The sequence below is a fragment of the Neomonachus schauinslandi genome, chromosome 11 (genome assembly GCF_002201575.2).
Source record: "Neomonachus schauinslandi chromosome 11, ASM220157v2, whole genome shotgun sequence".
NCBI classification, from domain to species: domain Eukaryota; kingdom Metazoa; phylum Chordata; class Mammalia; order Carnivora; family Phocidae; genus Neomonachus; species Neomonachus schauinslandi.
In genome coordinates, this window is record NC_058413.1 from 475392 (window position 1) to 495586 (window position 20195).

The following is a 20195-nucleotide window of genomic DNA, read 5'->3' on the forward strand; positions in this document are numbered from 1 at the left end:
AAACAAAGGCCAACTGCCCTTGGGACCCTGCCTCCTGATGCACCATTTTCCACCCCCACCCCACCCCAGGAACAATAGCCAGAGGCTTTGGGTCCTTGCACGTGCCTGGGGTGCCCACCACTGCCTGGACTTGCCCTCTGCCCCTTCTCTACTTCCTCCCCACCCAGCTGGCAGAGGCAGGGGGAGTCAGTTCAGGAGGAAGGATACTGGCCCCACACTGGGGGCAGAGAGTGGAGCCTGGGCCTAAGGAGGGGGCCACGGCCTGGAGTCTGTCCTCTGCCCTAGTAGTGAACAGCCTACACCACGGGCATCCCCACCCATCAGACACCCCCATCCCTCAGGGGGTGCCCATGGTGGACTGGGGATGCACAAAAAGACTGTAGGATCGGGGCGCCTGGGTGGCTCAGTCAGTTAATTGTCTGCCTTCGGCTCAGGTCATGATCCTAGGGTCCTGGGACGGAGCCCCACATCAGGCTTCCTGCTTGGTGGGGAGTCTGCTTCTCCCTCTGCCACTCCCCCTGCTTGTGCTCACTCTCTCTCTCTCTCAAATAAATAAAATCTTTAAAAAAAAAGACTGTAGGATCTCCTGGATTGTGGAGAAGAGAGCCCTCTCCTGCCTGGGGAGCTCGGAGCGCAGGGCCGCAGGGTCTCTGGCCTCGGATCATACCTTTGACACCCATTCACAGACTGACGCCTGACACCAGCACCCCCCCAGACCAGAGGGGCCAGCCGTAGAGGAGGGGCTTCTGCCCCGGGGCCTGGCGCCCAGGATAGGCCCCTCTGCTGCGGCAGCTGAGGCTGGGAGATATCCGGCAGGGGATACCTGGCGGCTGCTGGGGCGCAGCGAGGCCTGCCTCGGGAAGATCTTAGAACCTCGCCCTGCGTAGTCGCCAGGCACATCCCCACGGGTGAGGGGCTCCCGATCCGCCTACCCGTCCACTGGCGCCCCAGCTCTGGGGGGTGGGGTCTGCGGGTCCAGGGGGCCCACGGGGCGGGCGTTGGGGGCCGTCCGCAGGGAGCCCCAGGGGGCAGGGCCGAGTCGGAGGGGCGGGGCGTCCTCGTCCCGCCCCCACCCTTCCCCCCGCGCCCGCCGGCTCCCGGGTCTCTAACCTGCCGCTCAGGTTCCTCCTCGCGGTCCCGCCCCGGCCCGGCCCAGCCGCGCGTCCCTCCCGCTGCCGAGCCCGGGCCGCCCAGGCGAGGAGCGGACAGACAGGCGGACGGACGCGCGGACAAGGGGACCCACGGGCGGCGCAGGCACGGGGCCGCGAGGAGCAGGTGAACGCCCCACGGGTCCCCACCTAGCCCACTCAGACCTGCCAGAATCCCTGCGGACGGCGGTCTGGCTCGGCCTTAGTTTCCCCAGGTGGCCGTGCGACTGGGGGCTCTAGCCGGAGTCCGTGGGCCGGGCCTGGGCGCTGGAGGCAACGGGGTGCGATAGGGCTGCGCCGAACCCGCGGCCAGGAACCTGGTCCGGCTGCGGCCTGGTCTGCCCGGCCTGGTGCTGGGGCGGTGCCGGTGCGCAGGGACATTTTAAAGGCAGTGGCACCTGAGTCAGCCGGCCTCCTCCCCGCCCTGGGGCTCGGTGGAGGGAACCCCTTCCTCCAGCGAAGGAGGTGGGAAGGGGGTTCTCTCCCTGTCCCTCGAAGGCCCCAAGCCCCCTTCCACAGGACAGGCTGGGGCCTCCTTTGTGGCCAGTGGCTCCCTGTGGGCTGGCTCAGGAGGCACTTCCTGGGTGTCTGAGCCAGGAGGGAATCCAGGGCCAGAGAAGCATCAGGCTAGGGTCAGGTTCTGGGTCAAGGGGTGTGGGAGTTTCAGGGAGGAGGAGGTTGCATGTTGGGTGGCAGGGGGCCTGTGGGTGCTGGACCTGAGGCTCCCCAGCTCCCTCCTCCCTGAGCCAGGCTGGCCTGGGGCGGCCCCTGTGTATGAAGGTGTCCCTGGTGGCTGGGGAGGAGGGTAGACAGGCTTGTGGTGCTTCTGAGGTGCACCCACAGACCCCCTCTACCCCCACTCCAGGGGTAGTCAGCCCCAGCAGTAGCAGTTCGGGGAGCCAGGGCCCAGCTGGGGGTGCCTCTCCTTCCCCACCTCTGCACTGCTCCCCCAGCCCCCGCCCTGGGGGGGCCTGTCCAGGCCTCTCCTGGGGCGTGCCTAGAACGGGGCCTCAGTGGTTCAGCATTCCACCCCGCCCAGTCTGTTGGATCCCCTGTGCCCGCCTTCCCAGCGCACCTTGAGCCCACCCCTTCCCCACCCAGGCTTCCCAGGCTTATCCCTCCTTACCAACCAGGTTGGGCCCTCCCCAGCAAGCAGCTCCCAGACCTGGGCAGAGCCAGGGCCCCGAGGGGTTCCCCATTCCAGAACTCCACCCGGCTCCCTCTGGGCCTTAAGCTCCTCCTCCCCAAGGTCACTTGGCTGTGAGCTGGAATTTGAACTTGGAGCTGGTCCCTCCACCCTCCCTGCCCTGCTGGGGCCTCCGCCACTGCCCAACCAGGCACCATGCTCGGCCCTCCCTTTGCACCCGGAAAATGGCCGCAGTAAAACCAAAGTGCAATCTGGGCCCTGGGCTGGTCCCAATCCCTTGGGCCCACACAGCTCCCCTGCCCCAGTCAGCTGACTGGAGCAGGCCTGTGGTGGCCCCTCCCCCAGCTGCTCCCCAACCCAGATGCCAGCACCTGGACTCACCTTTCTGGCTGGCCCTGCTGGGCCCCCCACCCTGCTCCAGGGAGTTGAAGGCCATGGGTTCCTAGCCTAGGCGCCCCAAGGAGGGGGGCCATGTGTCCCAACCTGTGCGTGTCTGTGCGTGCCTGGGGGCCTGGGTTTTGCCCAGGTTTGTGTGTGCCCAGACACACGTGCCCAGTGCCCTTGGCTCAGCCCCCAGGAATCCCATTAAGCAAACACTCGGCTCCCTCGCTGAGGTCATGAGCATTCCGGACATTCTCCACGGACAGATGGTCAGAGGAATCTGACCAAGCCCCTACTCCCACCCATCCTGAGAGAGCCAGGACCCTCCGTGGCAGATGGGAGGGGGTGGCCTGAAACCCCCAGGCCCCTCACACCTCCTGGAAATCCTCTTTGTAGGTAGGACCTGGTCAAACCAGAAAGTCCTGGGGTGCTCCCTGCCCCTAGATACCAGTACCCCTGACCTGTGGACCACCCACTCCAGCCAACCCCAAATACAGAGGGACAGCCTTGTCAGAGGTCCCCAGGGGGCACAGACCTCACAGGACATGTTAGTCTGACCCAGGGGGGCCAGGCTCTGCTCACCCCCCTGAGGGTGTGCTCCCTCTAGACTTTGTTCTGGGCTCTGGGTCCCCAAGGCCACACCTCCCCCCGCCCCTACCCCATCCAGGGTCCAGTCTCATCCTGTGCTGCCTTCCTCTGGTATTGGCTCCCACCTGCCTCAGGGCCTTTGAACATGTGTTCCCTCTGCTTGGAAGGTCGTTCCTCTCCTAGGTCCCCTTTCAGAGCCCCCAGGACCCTGTCCTTGCAGGCCCACCTAAATAGCCTTGAGAGTGGGACTCCTCTACTGGCCCCCCTGGGGCTCCCTGTGGAAGACCAAGGGTCTGGGGTGAGATAGAGGCCCATGTCTGCCAGCTGGGACCTGGGCCGGGAGGTCCTGCTGTGTCCAGGAGGCAGGACTCTACTCCCTGAGGACACCCTGCCCAAGCTCTCTGGGGAACCTGGCCAGGACACCAGGGCTGCAGCCTCTGGATCTGGGGTGGGCAGAAGAGGGGATCAAGTCCTGCCCTGGGAGCAGTGAAGCCACCGACCAGGCCCCAGGGAGGTGTCAGCTCGGCTGCCCTCTGCACTCAGGTGTGGGCCGGGCACTAGGCCCTGGACTCAGGCCACAAGGTTGCCCTTCCATCACCAGCCACCACCAAGGACGCCATGAGCCAGTTGGGGTCTGTGAGCTGCTGCCCAGGTGCTGCCAAGTGAGTCCCCACCCCCATCCACTGAGCAGTCCCCGGGGAGGGGTGCCATGTGGGCCTCACCCTCACCAGCCCCTCCCCTGCAGTGGCAGCCTGGGCCGGTCTGACAGTGTGGCCAAGATGAGTGCCAAGGACCTGTTTGGTGAGTGAGGCTTGAGGATGGGCTGTGGGGTCTCGCCCATTCCCCTCCCCCAGGCTGTGCCAGGCCCCCACCAGGGGGATGCAGGTCAGCCCTTGGTGCCCAGAGGAGGCCCCTGGACCCTCATTAAGCAACAGCTGCTCAGGTCCCTCCCTCCCTCACTGTAAGGAGAGAGGCCTTTACTAATAATTCAGGGACCATCAATATTGATTCGGCTGTGCTCCTCACTGCAACCAGATAGCCCAAGGGGTGGGGCTCAGGCTGGATGGAGCGCCAGGTGTCTGCTGGGGGGGAGGGGGGCGGGGCCTGGCCAGCCCCACCTCGCCCAGCTCTGCCTCTCCCCCAGACACTCTTGTGCTTTTGGACTCAGTGCCCTGTCTGGAAAGTTAGGAGCCTCAGGGAGGGACCGAGAAATGTTAGCTGGCAGCTCTTGGAGTTGGGGGAAGCCCAGGCTTGGACTGCTTCCCAGAACGGTGGGCTTCCAAGGGAGGAGCTGCTGAGCCTCCTGCGCCCGCTCCAGGACAGACCCCTAGCAGGGGGTCCTTTTCTAGGGGCCATCTGGGGGCAGAGGGAGCTGAGGGTCCTTTCCTAGGGGCCATCTGGGGGCACAGGGGGGTTTTCTGTCTGCCCAGAAGGGCCCTCACATTTCACACCCTCGAGTCCTTTCTGGCGGCAGCCCCCTCACCTCCACTCGGCCCTTCCTGTGGCCCAACCTGGGAGTCCAGTCCCACCTGTACCAGGGGCTGTGGGTCCTGCCCTCTGGGGTGAGTGACTGGTGACTCCCTGCTCAGAACAGAGGAAGAAGTACTCCAACTCCAACATCATCATGCATGAGACCTCCCAGTACCACGTCCAGGTGAGGACAGCCCCCAAGGAGCACCTCCAGAGTCCCCGGGCAGATGGGAACCTGAGGCACAGGGAGACAGCCCAGCTTCTGACACCCACAGCAGGTAGCCAGAGCCAGGGACTGCCCCACACCTGTCCTGGGCTCACCCACGGTGCGGGGAGCCCCCTCCAATCCTGGGAAGCTCACAGTCTGGGGGACGCAGGAGCTCTGGGGCTCTGTCAGGGAAATGGAGATGCCGGTGGTCAACACAGGCCAGGCAAGGACAAGGCCTGGGTGCTGTTTGGCAGAACTTGGGTGGGAAAACTCTGTGGGAAGGAAACTGTCATCCTGGCCCCCAAACAAGGAACTGGATTAAGAGGCAGGAGATAGGACACAGACACACTTAGTGAGCTCCTGCAGGAAAACCTCGGATGGCCAATTCAGATGGACTCTGGGAATGTCCAGACTGGTTAGCTGCACTCCAGACCAGCACCCAGCTCAGGAGGGTTTTCACCCTGGGTCAGCTTTTTTTTTTTTTTTTTAAGATTTTATTTATTTATTTGAGAGAGAGAGTGAGATAGAGAGAGAGCACAAGAGGGGGGAGCAGGAGAGGAAGAAGCAGACTCCCTGCCGAGCAGGGAGCCCGATGCGGGACTCGATCCCGGGATTCTAGGATCATGACCTGAGCCGAAAGCAGTCGCTTAACCAACTGAGCCACCCAGGTGCCCTACCCTGGGTCAGCTTTGATTCACACTTAGAACTCAGGAAATATGTTTTTTAAATGACCTTCCTGGTTCTTGGCCACTGTCCCATCCTGTAGGACAACAGGGCTAAGAATGGCTGAGGAGGGAGGAAGGGGCAGCCTTGGACCAGGAAGAGGGGGGCTTGGACCACGAAGTAGGGGGGACCCTGGGCCAGGAAGGGGGGACCTGGACCAGGAAGGAGGCCCTGGACCAGGAAGGGGGGAGCCTGGATCAGGAAGGAGGGCCTGGATCAGGAAGGGGGCCTTGGACCAGGAAGGGGGCCCTGGACCAGGAAAGGGGGAGTCTGGATCAGGAAGGGGGCCTTGGACCAGGAAGGAGGGCCTGAATCAGGAAGATGAGGACTTCTTCCCTCCCCACAGAACCCCCAAACCCAAGAGGCCAGGCGAGTCACTGCTTTCTAAGCCTCAGGTTCCTGATCCATACAATGGGTCCACAGAGACACTGGGAGTCCCTAGGCTCTTGAATTGGGCTGTGTTGAGTGAGCAGCCTTCCCTGCCAGGCTGCTGGCTCAGGGTCCAAGGGCAGGGCACAGGGTGGGGAAAGGTCAGCTTCATCCCCTTCCTTCCCAGGCAGCTGGGCCACCCCTCTCGGGGGTAGGGCAACGTTGCCCCTCTGGACTTCGGTCCGAGCTATCCTGTGGAAAGACCCCAACCCAGGGGCACCTCTCCTGCTTGCCCAGCACCCGGCAGGGCTGGGGGAGAGGATGGGCTTTGCCTGCCCCTCCCAGGGGAGGAAACCAAGGCAGAGAGAGAGGGTAAGAAGTGGGGGCAAGGTCAGACCCACCCCTGGCAATGGGGGGCTGCTAAGATTTGTGGGTTTGTTTGCTTTCCTGTTTTCTAAGTTAGTGTGCTGGAGGTGGGGGGCATGCAGTTGTGTTTCAGGCCGGTGGTGTCACCGCCACGGTCCGGACACAATAGCTGCTTTACCCCAAAACTCACTCCTGCTGACCCTAGCGGTCAGGGTCTTCCCAATGCACCGTTCAGCAATGCGGCTCTGTCCTGCAGCTCTCGAGTTTGACTTTTGGAGAACCCCGTCTCCCCCCACTTCTGCATAATTGAATTCATATAGTTTATAACACTTTGTTCTGCTTGGTAAACTTATTTCAAGAAAACGCGTGTGTAGGATAAGACTTCTCTCAGCTCTGGTCTGCAGGGGACATCTCCACCGGCTGTGCCAGCCCCTGGGGACCCTGCATGTGGCCACTCGTTTGTACAATTGCACCTTTTTGACGGGTGGGAGTCCTTTGCACACATTGTCAGGTGTGTGGATTAGAGATATCTTCTCCCAGTCTGGCTTGTTGATTGATATGCATGACCGTCTTTTGATGAACAGAAGTACTTAATTTTGATGATGTCCAGCCATATCCACTCTCCCCCTAAGATTAGGGTTGTTTTGTTGGTTTTGTTTTGTTTGTTTGTTTGTTTTGTGGGGGGAGGGAGTGGTCATTGCCTGACCCAAGGCTGTGAAGATTCCTTCCTGTGTCTCCTAGAAACTCCAGACTTGAGGCTTTTACATTTAGGTCTATGATCCATTTGAAATTAATTTTTGTGTATGAGACTCGAGGCTAATTTTTCCCCGTAGCAATGTGCAGTTATATGAAGAAGATGTTCCTTCTCCTATCAAATTGCTTTGGTGCCTTCGTCAAAAACTGAGGAGTTGAATGGGATGGGTCTGTCCGTGCTTTGTTTCGTGATCTTTCTCTCACTGTAGCTTTATTATTGAACTTGAAATCAGGCAGTGTGAGTTCTGCAACCTTATATTCTTTCTCCCCAAGATCTTCTTGACTATTCCAAGCTCTTTGGACTTGTGTTTATATTCCAGCCTCCCAGAAAAGCCTGCTAGAATTTTGACTGGCATTGAGTCAAACCTATGGATCCACTCGGTGTGATCCTGAGCCCTTCCCACCTGTGGACGCGCTCTTTCCCCACGTATCAGGGCTACTCTGACTTCTCTCAGAATGTTTGTGTTTCCACTGTAGGGATCTTGAGTATCTTTTCTCCAAGCATTCCTTAGTATCTGACTTGCAGACGCTGTTGTAAACGGTACTGTTTTTAAAAAAGCCATTTTTGCATTGTTGCTAGCGTATGGAGGAACAATTGAATTTCCGTACAATTATTGAGCGCCCTGAGACCCCGCTGAACTCACTTATTTGTGTTAGTGATTTGCTTGTAGATCCACTGAATTTACTACTATAAAATCAGGCTGTCTGAAATACAGAGCTTTGTATCTTATTTTTAGAGCTTCATTGCCCTGGCTAGGACCAACAGTACAATGCTGAATAAAAGCAACAAAAAGGGGACATCCTTGCCTGTGTCCAATTTTAAGAAGAAATATCCAGTATTTCCCCATTGTATAGGCTATATATTTTTGTAGATAGTTTACTAGTGAAGAAGCTCCTTTCCATTCTTTGCTGAGAGTTTTTTATCATGAAAGGCGTTACATTTTGTCAAATGCTTTCTCTGAATTTACAGAGGTATATTCATGACTGTTAACATAAGTCAGTCACACTGATTGATTTTTCTGAATGTTGAACCACCCTTGCGTTTCTGGGATAAACCTCATTCATTCATTATTGAATTATTATTCAATAAGTGTACTATTCTTTTTATGTGTTGATGGACTAATTTGCTAACAATTTGCATTAATGTTCATTAGAGATACTGGTCTATAATTTTATTTTCCTATAAATCCTTGACAGATTTTGGTGTCAAAATTGTGGTGGCCTTATTAAATGAGTGGGAAAGTATTCCTACTCCTTGGTTTTCAGAAAGAATTTGTGAAACATTGTTTTTATTTCTTCCTTAAGTAATTGTTAGGATTCACCTGGAAAGCCCTCTGAATGTAGGGTTTTCTTTGTGGGAGGTTTTTGACTATGAATTCACTTTTATGCATGTAAGATCTGTAGTGATGGCCCTTCCTTTTTTCTAGTTATTGATCATTTGTGTTTTCTCTCTTTTTTTCCTTGATCAATCTTACTGGGGTTTATCAATTTCATTAATCTTTTCAGAACCAACTTTGGGCTTAGTTGATTTTTCTCTATTGTTTGGTTACTACTTTGCTGGTTTCTGCTCTTAACTTCCTTCTTTTCACTTACTTTGGGTTTTGATTGTCTTTTTCTAGTTTCTTACGGGAGACCTGTAGATCACTGATATGAAATATTCCTTCTTTTCTAATTTATTCATTTACAGCTGTACAACCCCCCCACAAAAGCCTTTCGCCAAATCCTGCAAGTTTGATGTGCATGCCTTTAGTTTTTATTTTTATTTTTATTTTTTTTAAAGATTTTATTTTTATTTATTTGACAGAGAGAGACACAGCGAGAGAGGGAACACAAGAGGGGGAGTAGAAGAGGGAGAAGCAGGCTTCCCCGTGGAGCAGGGAGCCCAATGCGGGGCTCGATCCCAGGACCCTGGGATCATGACCTGATCCGAAGGCAGACGCTTGAGCCACCCAGGCGCCCCACGCACACACCTTGGTTGTCATTCAGTTTGGAACACTTTCTGATTCCCCATGACTTCTTTGCCCCCTTCTTCTTTGTTCACGTGAGCACTCACAGCTACAGACACTCCCCCCCACCCCTTGTGTGGCGTCCTGAGGTCCTGCTGTGCTGTGTTTTTGTTTTCATTTGTCTCTGTCTTTTCTCATTTCCCTCCTGATACCTTTCACCATTGGTTGTTGATGTAGAAGTGTGTTGCTCAATTTCCAATTATTTGAGGGTTTTCTAGTTATCTTTTCTGTTACTGGTTTCTAGTTTAATTCCATTATGGTCAGAGAGCACACTTTGCAGGGCTTCAATCACCTGAAATGCACGGAGACTTGTTCCGCAGTCAGGCACATGGTTTTGCTTGGCTTGGTGGTGTGTTTTGCTAACAGTGTGTGCTTTGGGGCTCACCTTGCCTCGCACAGATGAGTCGGCTGCCTTTTGTCCCCTGCGTGTTTCTGCCCCCTTCTCTCTCTGACCTGCTGACGCACACGTAGGCTGGGACCACCCCTCACAACCACACTCAGTCTCGCATGTGGTGGGGTTACCTGAATTGTGAGGAGAGAGCACCTGGGGCGTGCGGACTGGGGGCTCCCACTTCTCCACAGCTAACCTGTGAGTGTGACCCACAAGGACTTGTTAGACTGGTCAATAAAACAGGTAAATAAGCCTGTGGTTGACTCACTTCAGGAGAAGGGGTGTCAGAGTTTCACTATGCAATGCTTTTGTTGAATGAGACTACATGCAATTTTCTATTTTAAAAAGTGAGTTACATTTATTTTCCCAGAGATCCTCTGTTCATCTCTTTTGCCGATTTTTCTATTGGATTGTTAATTTTTTACTTATTCACAGATTTTTTCATTCATTTATTCATCACTGGTAATAACTATACTTAACAAAATAGAGCTTTTAACAAAGTAAGAGCTATCACTGAAGTACATACTTGTCTTTTTATATATTAAGAAAATCAGGGGTGCCTGGGTGGCTCAGTTGTTAAGCGTCTGCCTTCGGCTCAGGTCATGATCCCGGGGTCCTGGGATCGAGCCCCGCATCGGGCTCCCTGCTCCGCGGGAAGCCTGCTTCTCCCTCTCCCACTCCCCCCACTTGTGTTCCCTCTCTCGCTGTGTCTCTCTCTGTCAAATAAATAAATAAAATCTTTTTAAAAGAAAAGAAAATTAGCCTTCACCATATCTATTACATCTGTTTGTCCCACCTTTTTTTTTTTTTCTTTTTACTTCGTATACAGTATTTTTTTTTCCAGGCAGAAATGCATTAGGTCAGAGTTTTTGGTCTTTTCTTCTGAGCGTCTGGGTTTTCTTTTTCTTCCTTGCTGAGGAAGGTCCCCCTGTGAGGGGGCCGTTCTGAGGTCATCAGAAATCGTCCAGCATTTTCTCCTAGCACTTTCGCAGCTGGGTATTGACTGCCTAGAGTTTAAGAGAGTGTTTATCCAGTTGTCTCAGCTTTGTTCACTGACTTCAGTGAAGGTCAATGGGACACACTGCGGAGCCTGGAGGGAGGAGGAGCCCGAACCAGGCTTGGGGACAGAGGAAGGGGAGGGCTGTGCTGGCCAAGGGTCCCCGGGCCACCCCACAAAGCAGCCCACATGGCCATTCCAGGTGCTCACTCATCCCAGCACATTCACTGAGGGCCTACTGTGTGCCAGGCACTGTCCCAGGCACTAGGGAAATAGCAGTGAACCCAGCAGGCAGAAAATAAACAAAGAAACATAATGTCAGATTGTGATAATTAAAAACAAGTCAGATCAGGGGGTTGAGAGTGCTGTAGCCTGGCAGGGGGAGCAGGTCTGAGCGGAGCCCTGAAGGAAGAGAGAGCTGGAGAAGAGTAAGGGAGGCAAACTGGGGATAGACCATGCAAAGGCCCTGTGGTGAGTCTATGCTAGGTCTGCAGAGGGGAACAGGGAGGCTGGTGTTCCTGGAGTCCAGCCACAGGAGATGAGGTGGGCGAGGGATTGTTTGTGTGGGGCTGCCAAAGGTTTTATCAGGGCATGTCCACGGCCCCCCAGACGTTCCTCAAGGCAGAGCAGAGACCTTCCCTTAAGGTAGGGCTGTGTCTCTCAGACCCCCAGGGTTGGGGGTGTTCTCCACCCCCCAGGCTCCCAAGGTTGGCCCTGGCCCCTCAGGCCCCCGGGGTGCAGCCCCTTGACCCTCGTCTGGGCACAAGGAGGGCTCTCCCCAGAGTGACCACCTGCCCGCCCCCAGCACCTGGCCACGTTCATCATGGACAAGAGTGAGGCCATTGTGTCCGTGGATGACGCCATCCGGAAACTGGTGCAGCTGAGCTCCAAGGAGAAGGTGTGGACGCAGGAGATGCTGCTGCAAGTCAATGACCAGTCTCTGCGGCTGCTGGATGTGGAGTCCCAGGTGTGGCAGCGACAGGGCAGCCAAAGGCCATGACCCAGACACGCAGCTGGGCCTCTCTGTGGGGGTGGGACAGGATGAGGAGGGCAAAGGGCAGGTGGGGCAGGGAAGGCTGATCGAGCTGAGAATCCAGGGGAACCCGGCCACACACAGCACCTCGCCCACCTCTGGCTCCAGCCTGTCCCCCGGCTGTCCCAAGGCAGGGCCTGGCTGTGCCCAGGGGTCCATGTGCCGCAGCTGCGGCCACGGCCTGGCAGAGTCTGGGTCTGCCTCTGTGCCACGTGCTCTGCCGTGCCCACCAGTTGTCTGGGACTGTCCACGGCACACACCCCACAAGCCGGGCTCACAAGGCACGCCCAGGGCACTGTGTCCGTGGCTCAAGTCCACCCCGCACCCGTGGCTGTGAGTCCGTGGTGGTGTCACATCTGGGAGTCGCGGCCGTGGGACGCGGCCCAGGCGCATCCGAGCCCCCGGTCCCCTAGGAGGAACTGGAGAACTTCCCGCTGCCCACCGTGCGGCACAGCCAGACCGTGCTGAACCAGCTGCGGTACCCCTCCGTACTGCTGCTCGTGTGCCAGGACTCGGAGCAGAGCAAACCCGACATCCACTTCTTCCACTGCGACGAGGTGGAGGTGAGAGGGGCGGCGGCTGGGAGGGCCCCGGTGTGCCTGCGCCTGCCTGATACCCGGTGCCCCCAGGCGGAGCTGGTGCACGAGGACGTCGAGAGCGCGCTGGCCGACTGCCGTCTAGGGAAGAAGCTGAGGCCACAGACCCTGAAGTAGGCGGGGGCGCCGGGCGCGGGAGGGCCGGGGGTGGGGCTGGGGGCCAGGCTGAGCGCGCCTTCGCCCCCATTCCAGGGGCCACCAGGAGAAGATCCGGCAGCGGCAGTCCGTCCTGCCCGCTCCCAAGGGCCCAGCCCCCATCCCCTTCCAGCACTACGGCAGTGACTCCCCGTCCGCCAAGAATCGAGTGGGCCCGCCGATGCCACTCACGGAGCCAAGTACGCCGAGGGAGCCAGGCTGGGGCTGCATTCGAGGTCCGTGGGGGCGGCCTCCGTCAGTAACACCCGATGTCTGCCTCCCCCATCCAGGCTTCCGCCGTCGGGAGTCGCAGGATGAGGAGCCACGCGCTGTGCTGGCTCAGAAGATAGAAAAGGAAACGGTGCGTCTTGGGGCAGGTGGGGCGCCCCCACCTGACCGCGTCCCCATCAGGTGTGGGCCCCTCCAGCCAGCCTCCAGCCAGCACCCGCCTCCTCCCCCCAGGCCAGGGACCAAAAGATAGTGTGTGGGGCTGTCCCTGCCGCGGGTGGGGGCGCCTGTGAGACTGAACCCCTGCCTCTGCTCTGACCCCAGCAAATCCTCAACTGTGCCCTGGACGACATTGAGTGGTTCGTGGCTCGGCTGCAGAAGGCGGCAGAAGCTTTCAAACAGCTGAACCAGCGCAAGAAGGGGAAGAAGAAAGGGAAGAAGGGGCCAGCAGGTGCGGAGGGGGCGGTGGTCCGTGGGGCAGGGGGGACAGCAAGGGGAGGTAGGGGAACAAGAGAAGATGGAGAGAACAAGGTGCAAGAGGCGGGTGGCCACTGAGCTGCAGGAGATACAGTCTGAGCAGGTGGGCTACTGAAGGCAAGGACCCCCCCGGCGCAGTGACGGCCAGCCAGGTTCATAGCCACCGCCCTGCCCATTCCAGAGGGTGTCCTTACACTGCGTGCACGGCCCCCCTCTGAGGCCCAGTTCATCGACTGTTTTCAGAAAATCAAGCTGGCTATCAACCTGCTGGTGAGTACTAGGCCCCCTCCAATCTACCCTCCCCACCCTGTCCCTCTGTGCTTACATTGGGGGATCCAGGGTCTTTGCCCCGCCTTGCCCCAGCACCATCACCCCACCCCTCTGTCTGCCCCCCACCCCAGGCCAAGCTGCAGAAGCACATTCAGAACCCCAGCGCTGCAGAACTCGTGCACTTCCTCTTTGGACCTCTAGACCTGGTGCCTGGGGCTGGGGCTGGGGGCGCAGGACCCCAGGGTGGTTTGCCCCTGGCTGAAGGTGGGGGGAAGCAAATGCCTACCCTGGGCAGGCAGCTGGGGCCATGCGTCCGGGCTGTGGGCGCGGCTGGTCTGTGGTGCTGTCAGCAAGCCAGCTGGGACTGGGGTCCGGTGGGTAGGGCCTCCTCTGAACCCCGCTTTGCCCCAGATCGTCAGCACCTGTGGGGGCCCAGACATCGCACGCTCCGTGTCCAGCCCCCTGCTTTCCCGCGAGGCCGTGGGCTTCCTGCGAGGCCACCTAGTCCCCAAGGAGATGACGCTGTGGGATTCGCTGGGGGAGACATGGACACGCCCCCGGTGCGGCAGCGGGCAGTGGGCAGAGAGGGTGTGGGAAGGGGCCCTGGGCTGGGTGATGCAGGGCATGGGGTGTAAACCAGGATGGGGTTCCCTGGCAGGCCAGGTGTGTGGTCCCAGGTGGGGCTGGTTCCCATGGGTGGGCGTGGCTCACCTTCAGAACCTCCCACCTCCAGTTCTGAGTGGCCCCGGGAGCCGCAGGTGCCCCTCTACGTGCCCAAGTTCCACAGTGGCTGGGAGCCACCCCTGGACGTGCTGCAGGAGGCTCCCTGGGAAGTGGAGGGGCTGGTGTCTGCCCCCGACGATGAGGTCAGAGCACCCATGGCCCCACCCCAAACCCACTGGCCATCTGCCTCCTCCACCACTGCTCACCTCCTCAGCCCACCTCTGTCCACTGCCTTCACCCCACACCAACCTAGGGGGTCCTTTTTCCCACAGCCGACTCCAGCGAACCGACCATCCTTTCGAAACTCCCCCAAACACAGCCTTGTATCTGAGCCCACAGCTCCACCTCCAGGAGACCCTCTCCCCCAAGTCAGCTCCCCGCATGCTCACAGGTAAGTTCCTCTTCAAATGAGGGAATGTGATGCTCACCCCTAGAAACAAGGAGGCTCTTGGGGGGTGGGGTGGGAGGGATGGGGTGACTGGGTGATAGACACTGGGGAGGGTATGTGCTCTGGTAAGCGCTGTGAATTGTGCAAGACTGTTGACTCTCAGATCTGTACCTCTGAAACAAATAATGCAATATATGTTAAGGAAAAAAAAAAAAAGAAGAAGGTAGCAGGAGGGGAAGAATGAAGGGGGGGAAATCGGAGGGGTAGACGAACCATGAGAGACGATGGACTCTGAAAAACAAACTGCGGGTTCTAGAGGGGAGGGGGGTGGGAGGATGGGTTAGCCTGGTGGTGGGTATTGAGGAGGGCACGTTCTGCATGGAGCACTGGGTGTTATGCACAAACAATGAATCATGGAACACTACATCTAAAACTAATGATGTAATGTGTGGGGATTAACATAAGAATAAATAAATTAATTAATTAAAAAAAAAAAAAAAGAAACAAGGAGGCTCTGATATGAGTGTGCTGCCACCAGGTGGCGGCAAATGCCTTGTTCATGGCGTTCAAAAAAAGCATTTTTCCAAACCAGAACCAGGTTTTCATTCTAACTTTATAATTGAAGAGAAAAATGTCAAAAGCCACCTATAAATTCATTACCCTAATACGTTATCTCTCTTTGTGTCTTCTCATGTATGTTTTAGAATCATGGTTAGACATTTACTAAGTCACTAAACTTAAGTGGGTTCAACGATCCCTGTCACTCACGCCATTGGGGCTGATTTAGGTCCAGCCTCAGAGCCAGAGAAGGAGACTAAGGCTAAGGGCTAAGGACAGCCATTCTCCCCGCCCCCATACACATACTTCCACAGACCCAGGGCCTGGGGGACTTCCCATCCTTCTTCTCCTCTCCTCCTTTCTGTTCTCACTTCTGGCCCAGGATCTGTCTGGGAAGCTGGTTACCCTGCCAGACCCCAGGATTCAGTTTCAGCAAGGGAGGGGGCTGAAATCTGTGTCTTACACAAGTGTGCCCCTCTCACTGCACCCCCTACCCCCGCCATGGCCAGGCTGATGTCCATGGCTCCTAACCTAGGGCCACACTTGAAGAGACATTTTCATCCTTTGACCTCCAGCCCCTGGCCAGTCCATCCTGGCCAGTCATGGCTCCAGGGCCACCTCAGCCTCAGCCCCCTCACCTGTACAGTGTCCCAAGGCCTGCAGCTGTGTGAGGGAGCTGCCCTGATGATCAGGGGCCAGACGGGCCAGGAGGCAACTGCCCAACCTGGGTGGCAGCCACAGGCCTGCTCTGTGCTAAGGCCAGGACACCCACGCCATGCCCCTGCAGCTCGTGGGCCGTCCTCCACTATGGGTGCTTGTGGGCAGGGCTGTGGCTCTGAAAACACTTGGCCCTCCCTCATTGGTCAGCTGCTTGCAAGGATGGTGGTGACCCTGTCATTTCTTGGGTACATGTCTGGCTGTGGGTCCCCTGGGGGCGGGGCCTGGCGCCCCCTGAGATGGCCTGGCCTCGGGCGGGCCTTGCCATGCCCACACGCCCCCCCGTCCCCCCCCCCCCCCCTGCATGGCCCCCACCTCCGTGCAGGGGCCCCAGACGCTCTGGGGCTGTCACAGTTTCCATTCCCGGCTGATGAGCCTCAGCTTCTCTCCGCTGTGACCTCAGAGAGCTGAACAGGAGGCGGCACGCACCTGGGAAGCTGCTCCCCCAGCCCAGCCCCAGGGCCAGGAGGAGACCCCAGCCCAGTCCTGGGCCTCAGCCCTTCTGTTCCACGCAGGGGCTACGAACCTGGGCCAGCCATGGCCAAGTACGTCAGGATCCTCTATGACTTCACAGCCCGCAACGCCAACGAGCTGTCGGTGCTCAAGGATGAGGTCCTGGAGGTGAGCCGGGGCCTGGGCTGGGGGTGGGGGGCTGCCCAGGAGAGGCAGGAGCCAGGCTGCCCGATGCTGGCACACGGCACGCCTGTCCAATCCCTTTCCCCAGGACCCCTACCCCTGGGCTCCAGTCTGGGTGCACAGCCTGCCCCTTCCCCACCCCCAGCACAGCCTGGATGAGGGGCCTCCCTGTCTTGGGGATCTAAGAGGGGGCTAGGGGCTCCTGTGCTGGGCTAAGCTGGGCTTACGTTGAAGGACAGGCCTTCTCTGTGCCAAGTGCAGACCCTCCAGCTCTCAGCCAGGGCTCGTCATTCACACCCACCCCTGGAGCCCCCTTGAGACACGGTCTGTTTGGTGCCAGTCCTGAATTCAGGCCACCCACTGGGGGACGGAAAGTGGAGCAGGCTGGCCGGGGTGGGGGGTGATCTATATGCAAAGGCAGAGGCACCCTTGCTCTGGATGCTGCTGGAGAGGGGTAGGGGGAGATAAGGGAGGGATGGTAGCCTTTATGGGTGGGACAGAAGGTTGGGCAGGGCAGGGGCTCCTGGGAGGACTTGTGACTTCCCCACAGGATTGGGGGGAGGCGGGGCTTCGGAGGAAATGCCTAGAACTCTCTCTGGCCCACCTATAAAGAAGGGCTCATACACCCTGCGCTGGTGACCAGATGGGGGTGATGGTGGGGGTGGGTGCCTGCAGGTGCTCGAAGATGGCCACCAGTGGTGGAAGCTTCGCAATCGCAGTGGCCAGGCAGGCTACGTGCCCTGCAACATCCTGGATGAGACTCGGCTGGAGGACGCACCCCAGGAGCGGGTCAGTGCGAGGAGCGGGGGCTCTGCGGTCCCACCTCAGAGGGGGGATGGGCGGGTGCAGACGCGGCGCTGAGCCCCGGATTCCTCCGTGCCCGGCGGGGGTGGGACCACAGGCCGGGCCCTGGGAAGGGGGGGCGGCGAGAAGGGATGCCTCACCTTCTCCTTATTACAACCCTGCGGGGAGGAACGATGAGCTGACGCTGAGGGCGCCCCCACCCCTTCATCTCTTGCCCCCACCCCTGCAGGCCAGTCTGAAATATTGGGGTCCTGCCAGCCCCACCCACAAGCTGCCCCCAAGCTTCGCAGGGAACAAAGACGGTGAGAGGCGCTCTGCCAGGGCATGAGGGCCACCAGATGGATGCGGGTACGGGGCCCTGAGCCCCTTGGGGGAAGCAGCGGGCGGAGGGTCCTCGAGCGGGGTGGGGGCGCTGCGGAGGGCGCCGGGTCGGCTCGCGGCGGGCCTGAGTGCCGGGCACCGCCCGCAGAGCTCATCCACCACATGGATGAGGTCAACGACGAGCTCATCAGGAAGATCAGCCACATCAAGGCGCAGCCGCAGCGGCACTTCCGCGTGGAGCGCAGCCAGCCGGTGGGCCTGCCGCTCACCTAAAAAACGGGCCCCGAGGAGGTCCGCGCGTGGCTGGAAGCCAAGGCCTTCAGCGCCCGGTGCGCGCGCGCGCGGGGGGCGAGGCGGGGCGCGGGGGCGGGGGGCGGGGCGGGCGCCCCGCGCTCACACCCGCCGCGCCCCGCCCCCAGGATCGTGGAGAACCTGGGCATTCTGACCGGGCCCCAGCTCTTCTCGCTCAACAAGGACGAGCTGAAGAAAGTCTGCGGGGAGGAAGGTATCCGCGTGTACAGCCAGCTCACCGTGCAGAAGGCGATCCTGGAGGTGAGCCGGCCGTGCCACCCTCCTGCGCCTCCCCGGCCCCTCCTCCCTCAGGGCTCCTGGATTGCCTGGAAAGCGGGAGGCCGGGGACCCTGGCCTGTGGGCCCCTGAGCTGAGGCTGCCCCGCCCCCTCCCTAGAAGCAGCAAGGTGGGTCGGAGCTGGAGGAGCTCATAAGCAAGTTTCATTCCAAGACCCAGAGGAAGGTGGAGGACGACAGCTAGACCTGGCCAGCTGGGCCCAGCACACCTGCGGCTGGGGGACACGGAGATGCACCTGCGGAGAGGCCCACCCCCAGTGCATGGAGTATTATTTTTGTATGTGTGTATATTCTGGACCATGGACACGGGTGGTGGGTGGTGCTGGCTGGGAGCAGCTCACCTGCCTCATGGCACGTGGCCTGTCCTCAGGCTCAGCGATGCCTCAGCCCACACCCATCTGCCTGTCCCAAGGCCCACCTCCCCAAAACTAGCCACCTGGAGATGCCAGCCCCTCATGCACCTGCCCCTGAAGCCAGGGCTGCAGCTTTTCCAGCCCCGCCCAGCCCCCTTCCTGGCTTTCATGACACCTCTCCCTGAGGCCACAGAACCCCCAGGAGGTAGGCAGGGACTTATCCTTTGGCCTCCTATCCACATGGGGGTTCCTCCTGGCACTTGTAACCCTGGCCCCAAACCTCACCCCTGTGGCTGCTACTTCTTCACGCACCTGCACCTGCACACCTCTGGATGGGCTGTGGGCCAGAAGGGCACTGACCTCAGCACCCTGGGCTCTGAGGTAGGCCTGGCCCCCAGATATCGCCCACAGCGCCCACCCAGCACACTGCTCCTCAAGGGTGGCCTGGGGGGCTCCAGGCTCCCCTGGGGTGGGGTGCATGCTGTTCTCCCTCCACCCATTCAAGGAGCATAGATGGACTGGACATGTACTCATTCAAGTATGGCCTTAGACACCCCACACACACCCAAGGCAGAGCTCAAGATAGGAACTTTCTCCAACCAAGTCTAAGGCCAGGCTTGCCCTGTGTGCCGTGTGGGTGGTGGGTGAGTCTTGGAGCACTGAACTCTGCAGGTTACACCCAGAGATGAGAGGTGGCCAAGGTTCAAAAGCCATGTCATTAAACCAATTAAGTATCCTAGCAGCCATGTGTCTGTCTCCTGGAGATGGGGATGGGGTCACTGTGGGCCTGGAGCCCACCTACGATTGCACCCTTTGTAAGAACCACTGGGCAGAGGCCAGGCCGTGGACATTTCAAGTGAGGCTGTGTACCCCTGACTCCAGTGGGGGTTCCCAGGAGCCCCTCACTTCCACATGTATCCGAGTGGGCCCAGAGGATCTTCCTGGGAGGTGAGGAGCTGAGGGGGCCCTGCTCACTCTGCGTGCCGTGGCTCTCCCAGGCCAGATGTCCAGAAGGCCCAAAGACTGTAACCGAAGATGGGTGGAAGGCCCGGGAGCCAGGTCTGCCGGACCTCAGGGCGGGCCAGGGAGGGGCCTGAGTCTTGGCGGCAGGGCCGAAGCTTAGCCCCAGGCTGAGGGAGGTGCCCTGGAGAAGGGCCTTGACAGATACAGGACCAGGTTGGTGGTCAGCTCTGAGGTGTCAGTGCAGGAGTGGAGGGGTCCCTGAGCACACAGTGGGCAGCCAGACCACCAGGCCAGTGCCCACCTGAGCTCATCCAGGGCCCCACCCTTGGAGGAGGCCTCTGGCACCCTCTGCACGCTGTGGTGTGGGCAGTCCAGGGGGCACCCTAGTACCTGGCCAGATGGGGGCATCTTGATCTGCATTTCCCCAAAGCAGCTGGGGGCCCCGCCCTGGGTGAGGGTGTCTGGAGGGCTCATTCCTGGGGTCTCTGTGTGGTGGGCAGGGGCAACCGCAGGGAGCGCGATGCAGAGGCTGTGCCTTGTGGGATTGGGGTTAGAGATCTAGAGCCGTCTGTCAGCTGGTCTGCCACGGAGCCAGGCCCAGCCCCCAGGCCTCAGGAGCCCCAACTCTAAGCTAGGACTGTCCTGTCCACCAGGACCCGGTCAGGGGGAGCTGGGCCACCTCTGGGCCTTGAGCACCATGGCTTCCTCTCCCCAAGAGAGGAAGGTCCTCCCCAAGCCCCAGGCCAAAAGAGGAAGGTTGGTCCTCCCAGACCCAGGCAGGACCTCGCAGACAGGGAAATAAGACCCAGAAGGAAAAGGGGAGGGATGGGGTGCCGGCTGTCCCTCCAGAAACCTGCAG

General features: G+C 59.0%; 1 protein-coding gene across 2 annotated transcripts; it reads left to right on the top strand.

The window, feature by feature from the left end:
- The first annotated feature begins 1167 nt into the window (after window positions 1–1167).
- EPS8L2 (EPS8 like 2) lies at window positions 1168–19112 on the top strand. Of its 2 annotated transcripts, XM_044919822.1 has the most exons (20): window positions 1168–1275; window positions 3808–3926; window positions 4010–4065; window positions 4854–4918; window positions 11353–11514; window positions 11994–12289; window positions 12369–12511; window positions 12602–12672; window positions 12864–12990; window positions 13198–13286; window positions 13418–13492; window positions 13698–13846; window positions 14020–14152; window positions 14282–14400; window positions 16188–16293; window positions 16984–17097; window positions 17342–17414; window positions 17582–17762; window positions 17853–17985; window positions 18121–19112. In XM_044919822.1, exons 2-18 carry the CDS (start codon window positions 3883–3885, stop codon window positions 17704–17706), a joined length of 1947 nt encoding a protein of 648 aa, XP_044775757.1. In that variant the 5' UTR covers window positions 1168–1275; window positions 3808–3882; the 3' UTR covers window positions 17707–17762; window positions 17853–17985; window positions 18121–19112. The 2 variants fall into 2 exon arrangements, with proteins under 2 accessions (XP_044775757.1, XP_021547878.1); XM_021692203.1 differs by lacking the exons at window positions 17853–17985; window positions 18121–19112 and having other exon boundaries at window positions 17342–17460; window positions 17582–17635.
- Window positions 19113–20195: the final 1083 nt, after the last annotated feature.